The sequence below is a fragment of the Rhinolophus hipposideros genome, assembly GCF_964194185.1.
Source record: "Rhinolophus hipposideros genome assembly, chromosome: 13".
Lineage (NCBI taxonomy): Eukaryota > Metazoa > Chordata > Mammalia > Chiroptera > Rhinolophidae > Rhinolophus > Rhinolophus hipposideros.
In genome coordinates this window covers 5,371,342-5,383,811 of record NC_138059.1, presented here as the reverse complement: position 1 = coordinate 5,383,811, position 12,470 = coordinate 5,371,342, and the positions used below count along the sequence as shown (strand labels likewise).

Here is a 12,470-nt window from a genome sequence, read left to right as displayed (position 1 = left end):
AAACTTATTTAATGGGACCCACAGGTCACCTATTTGACATCCCCACCCAGCACATGCATGTATACACATGGGCACATAAACCTACGAAACACGGAAAAAAGGTCTCGGAAAACAATACTTACCCTTGGTATAGGTGAACGAGACTGATAATTTCTATTTTATTCTGTTCCATTTCATTTCTAAGATACACTATTAGTTGTGGTCCACTCAACTGATTTTACAACATTCTAATGGATCAAGGGACTAAGAAAACACTCACCTAGGTGTCCTACACATATGTCTACCTTAACCCTAAGAGGTAGGAGAAAGTACGTTATCTGCATTTTACAGATGAAAGAAGTGAGATACCAGAAGGCTAATAAATTTCCCCCAGATCACAACAGAGGTGGATACAGAGTCTGAACTCCAGCACGCCTGAACCCACAGTCCCCTCTCACCGTTCAAATATCGTGTTCTCTCTGGCCTCTCCTTCACAAAGTTTGCACAGTGCTGTAAAAACTGGGCTTGCTCCGGAAATGTCACTAACTCCTTGACTAGGTCCCCACATTTCCTTAATTCCAGTACAGCCCTCACTATAAGTCACTCCATCTAGTAGCTGATGGGGTGAAGGGGGGAGAGGTGGTGAGAAGAAACTATATTCAGCGGGTGCACACCTTCCAACCATTAGGCATTACCTCAGCTAAAAATGGTTTCTAAGGGTCACAGAAACAGGAGCTTAGCTAACTCATCCCGGAGTCCTATCCCCACTGGAATGGACCTGGATATAGGGCCATTTGGGGTGGGGGTGAGGGTTTTATTTTAAATTTCCTTAGTTTTGCACTGCATGCGACTCCATGTTGAAAAGGGGTAAGAGCCCAACCAGACTCAACACACCGGGCCCTGTCTCCCTATATCACAGGTATGGAAACCAAGCCCCATGCTGGCTCAAGGATTGGCTCCACATTAGAACAGCACCACTCCCCCTTGCCTGGACGGTGACATCCATATGGCACCTTTCTGTCACAATGCTCATCCACGCTACCTCGCCTCCACCCTGAGGGCTAGTATTCACTCCATTATTCCGTGAGAAATGTCCAGAACAGGCAAATCCATTGAGAGAAAGCAGATTAGTGGTTGTCTGAGGCTGGGGGGAGGGGAAAGTAAGCGATGAGAGCTAACGGAAGATCTTCCTATTGTGTCAACATTTCCTTGGTACCTTTGGCTTCATTATAGAAATAATTTACAGGCTGAAAAGGCAAATGTTTTCTGAACTCAAAATACTGAAACCCATCTTCATAAATGATGCTTTCTACTACACTGGAATTACAGGCCTCCTGCTTCATGGAAAATGATTAGTTATTCAACACCCTGATGTAAATATGAAAGACTTCCTTTGATTTGTACCGCCTCCTCTGTTGGAAATTTCCTCCCTGCCTCTCCCTTTGGCCAAATCCTACTCATCCAGCTTAGGACTCCTCCTCCAGGCAGCCCCCTTTCCCGTGACCCAGCCCTGTCCAGTTTAGTGTGTGTTTGCCTTGCTCACCCTCTCTCACGGCCATATTGCCATCCCTGTCCACTTGTGCCCCTTGAGAGCAGGACCGGCTCTTACTCCTGTTGGAAATCCCAACGCCCGACAGAAATTGATGCCTCTGACCTGTGTCCGCGAGCTTCAGAAGCAGCAGAAGCACATTTACCTTTAAAGTGTTTCAAATGGAAGTACGCACATATCAGCAAGAGAAAAGACTGAAATTCAACTTTATCAGCGTCGAAGGAAGCAGGAGTGTTGACGGGAGTCAGAATAACCTCCTTGTTTGTAAGGTCAACACAGTCACGCTCCCTTCTTCCTGCTCTTCTCTCGCGGTGACTTTCAGACACGTTTATTACTGCAGCGTAAAGCACTGCACAGAACGTGTCAACACAGCTCCTGCTCTCAGGAGACAAAGTCTACCCCCGCCACGCTCCTTTGAGTGACATACACGTGACCAGGAGAACTGCCAAGAGCAGCGTGGCTGAGATTCGTGACTGACCACCACAAAGTGGGCAGGGTGGGGACGTGACAAGAGCGTGGGTCACGGAGAAACCCCTGGGCTTGAGTTCCGTCTCTGCCCCTTACCAACGTGTGGCCGGGGGCACCTTCCTATGACTCCCATAGAAGACACCTAATCCGCCTAATGAAGAGCAGTGCCCACATCCTGGAAGGGGCACAATTATTCAGTAAGGTAGCACAAGGGCTCGCACCCAGGATGACACCAGCAACAGCTACTTCCCTTCCCCCAGGACACACTTCCTGGGATGGCTTCTCAAACGTCAGCACTGAAGAGAGGGTCTCTTTGAAGAAGATTCATAACCACAGGAAGTTGAAGAGAAAGGCTTCCTGAAATGCCAGTTTACCGAGAAAAACAAAAGCATATGAGGCTGGAGCTGACACTATTAGAGCTTGTCCCCGATGCTCCCCGGTTGACCCTGAGCCCCACGCATCCCTGAGACACACGACGGGGATGGAAAATACAGGCCATCCCAGGTCACAAAGCTCTGTGACAGCCTCCTTGCTCCTGTCAGTCTTCAGTGTGTGTTTCCAAATGTCTAACTCCAGAGCAACAAGTCCCAAATGACAGGCGGAATAATTACTAACAATAATAATAACAGTTACCGGCGTACCAAGCTCACTCCGTGCCAGGCACTGTGCTGAGGCATTTGCGAACGTTCCCTCACTTCATCCTCACCTGAGGATGGGTCAACCGAGGCACAGAGCAGTTGAATGGCTCATCTTGCGGCTAACTGCGTGGTAAACGGGAGGCAGTCTGGTTCCTGGTCTTAACGGCTACACTCCAAGGCTGCCCCGAGAACCCTGTCCGCGTGTCGGCCTCACGCCCCCTTGACTTCAGGTGAGTTCCTGGCAAAGTCACAGCTGTGAACTTCCGCCACCTCAGGTTTCCCTGCCCTAAGAGAATACCAGAAGCAATACCACCCTGACCGCCACTCTGTGAGGAAACAGGAACGTGGTACCAGAGGCGTGCAATCATGGTACACAGACAACCTCACCAGCACTGAGCCAAGTTCGTTATCTAGAGCATTCCACTTTACCCTCCCAATAACTCTGGATCCGTGTCCATACACAAATACCTGTGTGCATATCTGTTCTGTGTTACAGTATGTAACATATACCATGGCATACAGTATATAATGTATGTGCACATGTGTACATGTGTGTACTAGACTTACCGAGGGGACCACTTCGTAAATGATATAAATGTCTAACCATTATGCTGTACATGAGAAACTAATACATATTGAATGTCAGCTGTAATTGGAAAAAAGTCTGTTACGAAAACCCATGTGTATACATATGTGCATACCTGTCTATGCATATTTGTGTAAGTATGAGTGCGCATGCGTGCGCATAAAACACATACACACTTTTTAATGTATATTTGCATTTCATACAGAAGGCGACCGACTCTCAGAAAGGACAAGTGCCTTGCCCAATGTCACATAGCCTGTAGTAAATGCTCACGCAGGTATTTGAATGCAGATATCTAACCCCAAGTGCACGTTCTGACCTTCTCACGAGACCTGAAACACCTTGACCTCACCCCGGGTGACAGACGGCTACGGTGTTAGTGCTTTTCATGCCAGAGAACAGCGGCACAAACTTCCAATGTCTGAAGGCTGTGCTGCCAGTGGCATAAAAAGGAACGCCATTGAAACGGAACCACACCTGGGGCCAACTGTGCCGCCTTGATGAGATTAATAAGTCTCAAGACCCTCTCAGGTGTCAGGCTCTGCAGTTAGATTAGGATTTGCAACAATAAACAGTCATTCACTGTGTTACCAGACCTACCACCAAAGATTTAAACAAATTATACCATCGTGAATATTAACAGCACCTTGAATGAACACGTCGCTTTTTTTTTTTTTAAATAAAAGTGCTTCACAGATATTCTCACCGTTTCCTACAAATAACACAAATTGTTTGACAATCCTGGTTGTCCACATTTACTGTGCTCTTACTGGGAAGCAAACACTGTGCCTAACACGTTACAGGCATTAACTAATTTAACCTGTCAACAACTTTTAGTGGCAGCTGTCACTATTATTATCCCTGTTATTAATAATTCTTTAAAGCGTAATCGAAGACACCCTTGCTTTATTTCTATTCTGTACAACATTCTTCTGTAGACTTTCTCCGAAGCTGAAAAATGTGCATAGAAAGCCACTTTGTTCAATCTAATCTTTCTTCCAACATTTGTGAGACGCTCCCTGAGAAAAGAACCCCGCAGTGAAGGCTCCTGCAAGGCAAAGAGCCTGTTTTGTGAGAAGACCCCTCCGGTGTCCGGGTTGGATGCGCGCACGCTGGATGGACATGAAGCATGGACACCGCCGTCTGCATAAAAGTGAAAAAGCCATGAGCACCCAGGGGACACGGGCTGCCATCCGGGATTCTACTTACCAGCTCTGTGTGAACTTTAAGATGGGCCTGCAGCTTATATTTATCTGGAGTCGAGTAGTCACAGCCGTCAGTGGGACACTTCAGCAAGATGTTACTGTGTTTCTGAATTACATGGCGTTTAAGGCAGTTTTTGGTGATGGAAGAATAATGACACTGGGAGCAATAATACAGATGTTCCCGGGTGTGGGTGCGGACATGCATATCAAAATGCACTTGGTACCAAAAAAGTTTGCCTAAAAAAATATTTTCACGTGAGAACAAGGAAGTTTCTTTTGTATTGAATCTGATTTTTTCTTTCAATTAGTACGACTTTGTAACGACTATATTTATCTCCCTCTACTGCTGGTCTGGGTCACCCTTCACACTTTCCACAACACGTCTGTCTGGAAATTACTTTTCAGAGGTGGGAGATTGCAAATATTAAGGGTGCTACTCTTTTTGCCTGATGTCGGAGCTGGGAGAGGAGGAAACAAATGTTTATTGAGGGCCGATCATGGTGTCAAATACTACTATGCACATGCATAAATCCGAGAGTCTCTGAACTCTACTGACACCTGGGACACCGGGCCCAGAGCTGGGCCTCTTGCTTCCCGCGCTGCCAGCTCTCCAGGAGGCTCAGAGGCCATGCGGGCACTAGGACGAGAAGGTTCTATCCGGGGCCTCCCTACAAGGAGCTGCAGCCACTTTGGTAACCTCTCCGCTCACCTAGAACACGGCCACAACTTAAAGCTCTATTTTAAACATGTCATGTGCCAGAAAAGACTCTTCTTGGTTAAAGTTCTGGCAGAGGCCGTGGGCTAAACCTCTGCATGCACGCCCGACCGAGCCCAACGGTCCACGGTCCCGTCTCCCCGGCTGCCTTCACAAAGATCTCAAATACTAATGTGCAACACGGGCGTCCACCCATAGCTCTCTAAAAATGGAGGCTAGCTTGGTAGCTCGCTTAGAAGCTGTTCTGTGCAAAGAGACATGAGCTCAAATCAAACATGAGGTGACCCAAAGCAAGGTGGGGATGGATGGCCTGTGGGAATGAGGGCCCATCGGCCGCATGCCCCGTGCTGCCTCTCCTTACCACAGTATTCACACTCCAGGTCTCCGTACACCTTCCGGATCCTCTCGCACAAGCCGGTGTCCATTCGCCTCTTCTGTAAACTGTCCAGGATCCTCATGAACGCGCTCATGCTGGCCCGGTGCTCGGGGGCAGCTGTGCAAGAGTCAGGCTGGCCCGGGGCCACATCCCTCCCACCGGTTACCGGAGGCAGGTCTGAGGCCTCATCTGGGTTTGACCTGAGACACCCACTGGGATCTGGTCCATCGGATGGCAGGGCAGCCGTCTTCGGCCCTTCCCCTGGGGAACCCTGGGTCTCCTGGTTTGCGCTGGGGCTTCTAGCCTTGGGTAGCAGCAGCTTAACTGCTTCGCCCTGAGTTTGGGCAGAGCCTCCGTGCTGGGTGTCCAGGGTCTTCTCGGGGTCAGCGTGAGTCTCAGCAGAGGAGGTATCGTTTCTCATCAGAAGTTCACCAGAAACTACTGCATGCGAATGGGGGTCCGAGGCAAGTTCCGCAGCTCCCAGATCACAGGAGGGCAGGGTGGCGCTCTCGGCCTGGGGGGTGGCCACGAGCACCGTCGGGGCAGGCACCTCCACGGGGGCCTCTGGCCCCTTCTGTCCCTCCTCAGACTGGGCCTCCCCAGGGCAGGCCACCTCCTTCCGAGCATTCACCCCCTGGAACACAAATTCCTCTTCCGCCAGCTGCAGCTGGCTCCCCAAGGCTTCTTGCTGGATGTCCCCCCCAGGCTCCAGAAGGCAGAAGCTCTGGTTGATGGAGCTGGTGAAGACCACGGCCTCCTGGGAGGCCCCGTGTGCCTCCTTGATGTGGGAGCGCAGCCTGATGGAGCTGACAAACTTCTTCAGGCATATGGCACAGACATACACAAAGGGGTGTTTCCGGACGTGCAGCTCCAGCGCCTGGTACTTGGTGGCCCCGTGGCCGCAGAGCTCGCAGGCAAAGGGCCACTTGTCACCATGAACTAGCATGTGGCGGTCGCGGTCCAGCTCGTTCTTGAACTTGCGCTCACAGATGTGGCAGTCGTACAGCAGCTGCCGCTTGCCCTCCCTGGTCAGCAGGCGGAGCTCGTCCAGGGCCTCCTGGACCTTCTTGTCCTGCGGGTCGTGCACGTCCCGGATGTGCCTGATGAGGTTCTTGACGTCCGAGTACTTCTTCTTGCAGAAGCGGCAGTGCTGCTTGATCTTCTTGTGCACGCGCTCCACGTGCACCTTCAGGTGGCCCTTGCTCAGGCAGGTGAACGAGCAGTCGTCGCAGCAGAACTTCTCGCCGGTGTGCTTGCGCAGGTGCACGTTCAGGTTGGCCTTGATGGCGCTGGCGTAGCTGCAGTGGGAGCAGGCGTACGGCTTCTCGTTGGTGTGGATCCTCAGGTGAGCCTGCAGGGAGTGCTTGAACTTGAAGACCTTATTGCAGTACTCGCAGGTGAAGATCTTCAGCTGGGTGGGCCCTAGCCTGGGAACAGAGGACAGCAGCGTTACAGCCGGAGACGGCACAGGCCCAGGGGCCTTGCGCACCGTTCTACGGGGCCAACACCAAAGGTTCTGACCTCAGCGGAGTGGGACTGAGGACGGATGTGCGCATTCGCTCATAGGCACCCAGGACCAGAGGACCCGGCACGGACCAGGCACACAGAGAGGGAAGGGTGGTCTCTGTTCCTTGGGGGCTCACAGCCTGGGGGAGAGACGGCGGGTCAGCACACCGCTGCACCGGCGTGCTAAGTGTCGATAGGAGGATGTGAGGGCTTGGAAAAGACAGAGACGTCTAACCTAGATTCAAGTGACTGGGAAAACTTGCTGAAGAAGAGACATCTGAGCACAGAACAAGGAAGAGGGAGCAAGAGGAGGAAGGGGGAAGAGGGGTGTGACATTCACCACGTACACGACAGCCACATTCCAAAGCCAACCCGAATGTATTCCGGGGTTTTTTAACGGCACCAGGCCTAATGACACGCACTCGGTCTGCTGTGTGAGACTATATACAATCTGCTCAGGTTGGCTCAACAGCTTCAGTAATCCAGAGTTGCCTATTCATTCAACCAGCCATCAGGTGACAGCCTTCCTTTGCCTTGGCTGCAAGTATGCATGTGAGGACCACCCGTTAAGTGAAAGAGTGCTGGCCTTTCTCCACAGCCTCACTTCTTCCCAGGATAAGTAAATTGACATATCTGATCGATGGGTCTGGAACAGACCCAGCCTTCCCGAGCGAGCTCGCCTCTCTCTTCCTGGTGAGGAAGCATCTGCCCCTGGACAGCACGTGGCACGGTAAGCTCTCAGCTAAGTGGGCGTCCGTGGGCCTGACCAGCAACGGTCCAGGACTGTGGTGGGGAGGCGGTCAGGCTGACCAGCTCTGCGGTACTCTCACAGGGAGCTCCGTGTGGCTGCACCACACTCTTCTCCCACAGCTCTATCAGTAATAGAGCTGAAGTTTCAATCTCTGTCTTCCTCCTCCTCCATCACGACTGGTTTTGAACTCAGGCAGGGTAAATAAGATTGCTGTTCAGGTGCCGTTTATTAACCTCATGCATCGTTTCTTAATAAATGATTGCCATTTATTAACACTTGCCAAAGTGTTTCAGGCACTGTGTTAGATTTCGTGTATGTGATGGAGAGTAAAAGTATAGTCTGCCTCGTGCACCCTTTCTCTTTCGATATGGCAGTGGGTATGCTGAATGAGACGGTAGAAATAATAGCTAACAATTACTGAGTACTTAGCATACGCCAAGCCTTATTTAATCACAACTCTATTATTATACCCATTTTACAGATAACAAAACTGAGTATTCACCCAAGGTCACATAATTAGTAAGTGGGGAAGCCAGGATATGAACCCGAGCAGAATGCCTGCCTCCATAGCCAGCACATTCCTCCTCAACCTCTAATTGCCTGAAATCTGTTCATACCAACCAGCTCCCCAGTGGGACTGTACGCATGGAGAAGGCCCCCGGGTGGGGCTTCCATGGCTGTTGGAACAGTCACCCCTTGCTTCTAAAATCAATGAATAACACACTGAAGTGCTATGACATGCACTGGAGACAGGAATTGGCAGATGAGCCAGAGGCGGGGGAGGGAGGCTTCCTCTTGCCCGTCACTACTCCCTCCGGCCCGTGGGTCGAGTTCTCCAAGAAAGTCCTCCGAGTAACTACCAACCACATGGTGCTGTTAATCAGATGCCATCAAACTGTACCCACTATGACTGCAAAGCCTGTCTTCATGGAACTCTCCATACAACTATGTTTGATCAACACAGGTGGCCTTGTTCTTAAATTAAAAATATTTAAATGGATCGCAGGCCATAAACACTACAGCGTACGATTCACATGATGTAATTAACATATTCAAATGTGAAAGTTATGGCTATGCCTGCCTGCTAAACCCAAGGCTAATTTAAGGAAACTCATTGGGATCTTTCTCAAATGCTGACTCTATCTAGAAGGCGATCAATTGTATTGGTACAAAGAACACCAAAGAAAGAAACCCTGGACTCATACTGCTCACTAAATAAACACATCACGGTATTTCCTTCTCTGATGCAAGATCTCTATGGTCTTAGGAGAATCTTTCGCGGTGGTGTGCGTGTGTGTTACACACAATTACCTGGTAAAGGCCTTAGTGCCTTATTTCCGTCAAAGAGAAGGAATCTGGTGAAGACGCCAAGCAGCCTGTATCTGACTACAAGAGTAAGCCACTGGCTGGGAACTGGTGCACAGCTGCAAAGTCACACGAGTCCTTTAGGTTCTTTTACTCAAATGTCCCCTATTCAGTGAGACAGGCACTCTCACCCACTGCATTCTAGGAAGCAATCAGGCAATCGGTTTACAAGGCCAGACCCCTTGATTCAGTCATTCCAATTCTGGGACTCTATCTGAAAAAACGAATACAAAATGTGGATGAAGGTACTCACTGCACTATGTCTCACAACAGTTGAGAGTGGGAAGCTGTCTGAAGTTCCCAACATAGGGACCTACTTGGCACATTTTTTTTTTCACTCATTCATTCATTCATTCAAAAAAGTATTCCAGGCAGTAGGGATATGATAGCAGTAAAAACAAATACAACTCGTGCTCTCTAAAGCACACCTCCTCGAGAAATGATTGGCTAGCATAATAGCCATAAAAATGATCGGATAAAGACCATCAGCTCCCCGTTGTGATGGAAAAAGGCAAGACGCTCTGAGTCCAGGGGACAGGGCAGGCCGCCCTGAGGACTGGACATTGGAGTCGATGGCAGAGGATGACTCAATGGAGGGGAGCCATCCGGGGTGAGGAAAAAGCACCTGCAAGGAGAGATCAAGGAAGTGAAAAGGGCCCAGATGGCTGACGCAGAAGCTGGAGCCCAGAGAACCAGACAGTGTACAGGAGCGGGGGTCGGGGGGAGAGCTGGCAGCCCTGTAGGCCCAGTGGCCAAACTCTCCTAAGGACAACGTGAGGCCTTAAAGGGTACAATCGAATGGGTGTTTTACAAAGGTCTCAGTGGCTGCAGTGCCCAGAGTTGAGGGGGTCATAGCATATCCTCAGGACGCTACAGCATGTAGCTAAGAACGGGGTGTGTGCATAATAGCAGCATCAGAGGGAAGTGACTACAATGTGATTCACATGAAAGGCAAGATACAAAATTGCTCATAAAACATAAACTCAATTTTATAAAATATAGGGACTGAAAAAAGGCTGGAAGGAAATACATTAATAATATTAATAGCGGCTATCTTAGGGCAATGGAATTACAAATGATTTTTTTTCTAGTTTTCTGGGCTCCCAAAATTTCCTACAAAATAAATCTGTACCATGTTTGTGGGAGAACCTAATTGATATAACCTAATTGACATGTTGCTATAACCTAAAAGTTTGAATCTATAGTTTACAAAGCAAAATCGTCATGCAAAAACGTCTCTTTCATAACTATTTTATGGTGGATACTGTAACATAGTAACAGAATGCATGACAAGAGGAATACAGCCTAGATCTGTTCATTAAACATCGAGCATTATTTATCTGTAATGGGAATAGCATTTAGTTGACCCCCTCCCCAACAGACCCTGAAATACGAAGATAATTAGCCAAGGTCTACAAATCAACCTGAGTTGAGAACAGAATGATCTTCAAATTTAATGCCGTTACCGTCTTGCGGAAGGAATGAGTATTTTTACAACTTCATCAATAAATTCAGTTGCTCACATTTGCAAGAAAGAACAGTGGACTGAAGCGACAAATTAATGAAGCAACCCACATGATGCTACGTTAGTTTAACAGGAGCACAGCAGGCGCCAGACACTTTCCCTCTCTTTTGACATTTATTCTCACCGCTAAACTCGTCAGATTCTGCGGGACAATCCTGCGCTTGGTACAACAAAGGCCGGAGGCAAACTCCCGTGTGTCAACTCACAGCAGAGTGATAGCTTCATCCGGGCAGTGATCCTGTCGGTCCCGTTCTCTCTCATATCCCCAGTGCCTGACACATAACAGGTGTTTAACCTGCCGAGCTGAACTCTAGTAGAAGAGTCTAGAGTCAAGCCAGGTCTAACTAGCACTAACGTTTATTCTCTCTCCAAAACACCTCATTTCCCCTCTTCCAGAAACAGAGGGGATCCATTGGTGATGGGCATTTGCTTTGGTTTTCCTCTCAGCTTGGAAGGTGTCTGCAGAGCTCAGGGGCTCTGCGCTCGTTTACCTCATCGTGTACATGTCATCGCTGAGACAGAACCTGGGGAACGTGTGGAGAACACGCACAGTGGGTCATGACCAGGCCATAATGGAGGGGTTGATTCTTAGGTTAAATCAAGAAACCAGTGCCCTTTACAAAGGAGAGTCCTGATAAACGAACGTGCGAATCCTCGCGCCCTCGGGGGTGGTCACTGGAGCCCCATCTCTGTTTGCAGTCACACACAATGGACACTTACCTGCTGGACTTCATGGGCTGCTCATATGGAGTCTGCTGAATGGCATACTCCTGGTACCCTCTCCGAGGTGCCAGGTCGGCCAAGGTGGCCTCGGGGTTGGCGGCACCTGTTTCTGGGGGGCCAGCCTCCACTGGAATAATCTTGGTGGCACCTGAGAGGAGGCACAATGCACTGTGTTAGAGGCACCATGAGTGGTCCTGACCCCACCCAGTGGAGGGAGCTGAGCCTGGAAGGTGTATTTCTCTACTGTGTGTCACCCATGCAAGATAGTAGTTTTCTTTCAGTTTGCACATTTAACCTGTGTGTGTGTGTGTGTGTGTGGAAGGGAAGAGGCAAGTTTTCTAATAATCTATGAAAATGTCCTGAGGTATATCTCTGCTTGATCTATTTATTTTTTTTAAAAAAAGATCATATAGATACACACGTATGTATACCTGCAAGGTTTTACACGGGACCACGTGTATCAAACTTTGCATAAACGTCAAGTGGCATCAAGGCAGTGTGCCCTAGTGGAATCCACTAACCCAGGGTGAACAGGCACTGAGCTGCCTGGAGTCCAGTCCCAAATAAGACACTAGCCACCACCTCTGGGCCTCTGCTTCCAACCCAGGAAATGAAGGGTTTGCAAAGGAAGACCCAAGGTCACCTTCACTTGTGCAATTCTATGATGTGAAAAGATCGCAGGCCTGGTACAGCAGCGGGCACTTCATGCACATGTGTACGTATGTACGCACATATACACACATATGTGTCAAGTGCGTTAAAGAAAAGGCTCCAATCTGCCCTTTGTTTCCGGAACAGCACAGGAAATTAATTATACTTTTCACTCCCCCCCACTTTATAGAAATCTCAAGATACTACCATCAAGTTTTAAGAAATTATTCTAGAAACATCCTCAAAAGATGGCTGAGTACAGAAACCTCTGTTCTGTGACTTTCATTTCCACGAATACTACTACTCTGAAGTAGGGCAGGGCAGACAAAGTGACTTTCCAGAAAGTTCTCCTGGTCACATAATTATAGGTGGATAATAATCTATGTATGACCTTACTCAGCACTGAAGTATAAAGAGGAATTTATTCAGTGTT

The 12,470-nt window shown here is 49.0% G+C and overlaps 1 protein-coding gene across 4 annotated transcripts in view; it reads right to left on the bottom strand.

The window, feature by feature from the left end:
- Positions 1 to 12,470, bottom strand: part of ZFAT (zinc finger and AT-hook domain containing) — a 143,324-nt gene that overhangs the window by 83,971 nt on the left and 46,883 nt on the right. For all 4 annotated transcript variants that reach the window (XM_081069896.1, XM_081069895.1, XM_081069898.1 and 1 more), the window contains exons 5-7: positions 11,384 to 11,534; positions 5,502 to 6,943; positions 4,430 to 4,662 (exon numbers count right to left, since the gene is read on the bottom strand). In XM_081069896.1, coding sequence (XP_080926022.1) covers positions 4,430 to 4,662; positions 5,502 to 6,943; positions 11,384 to 11,534 — 1,826 coding nt within the window. The remainder of the gene's footprint in view (positions 1 to 4,429; positions 4,663 to 5,501; positions 6,944 to 11,383; positions 11,535 to 12,470) is intronic.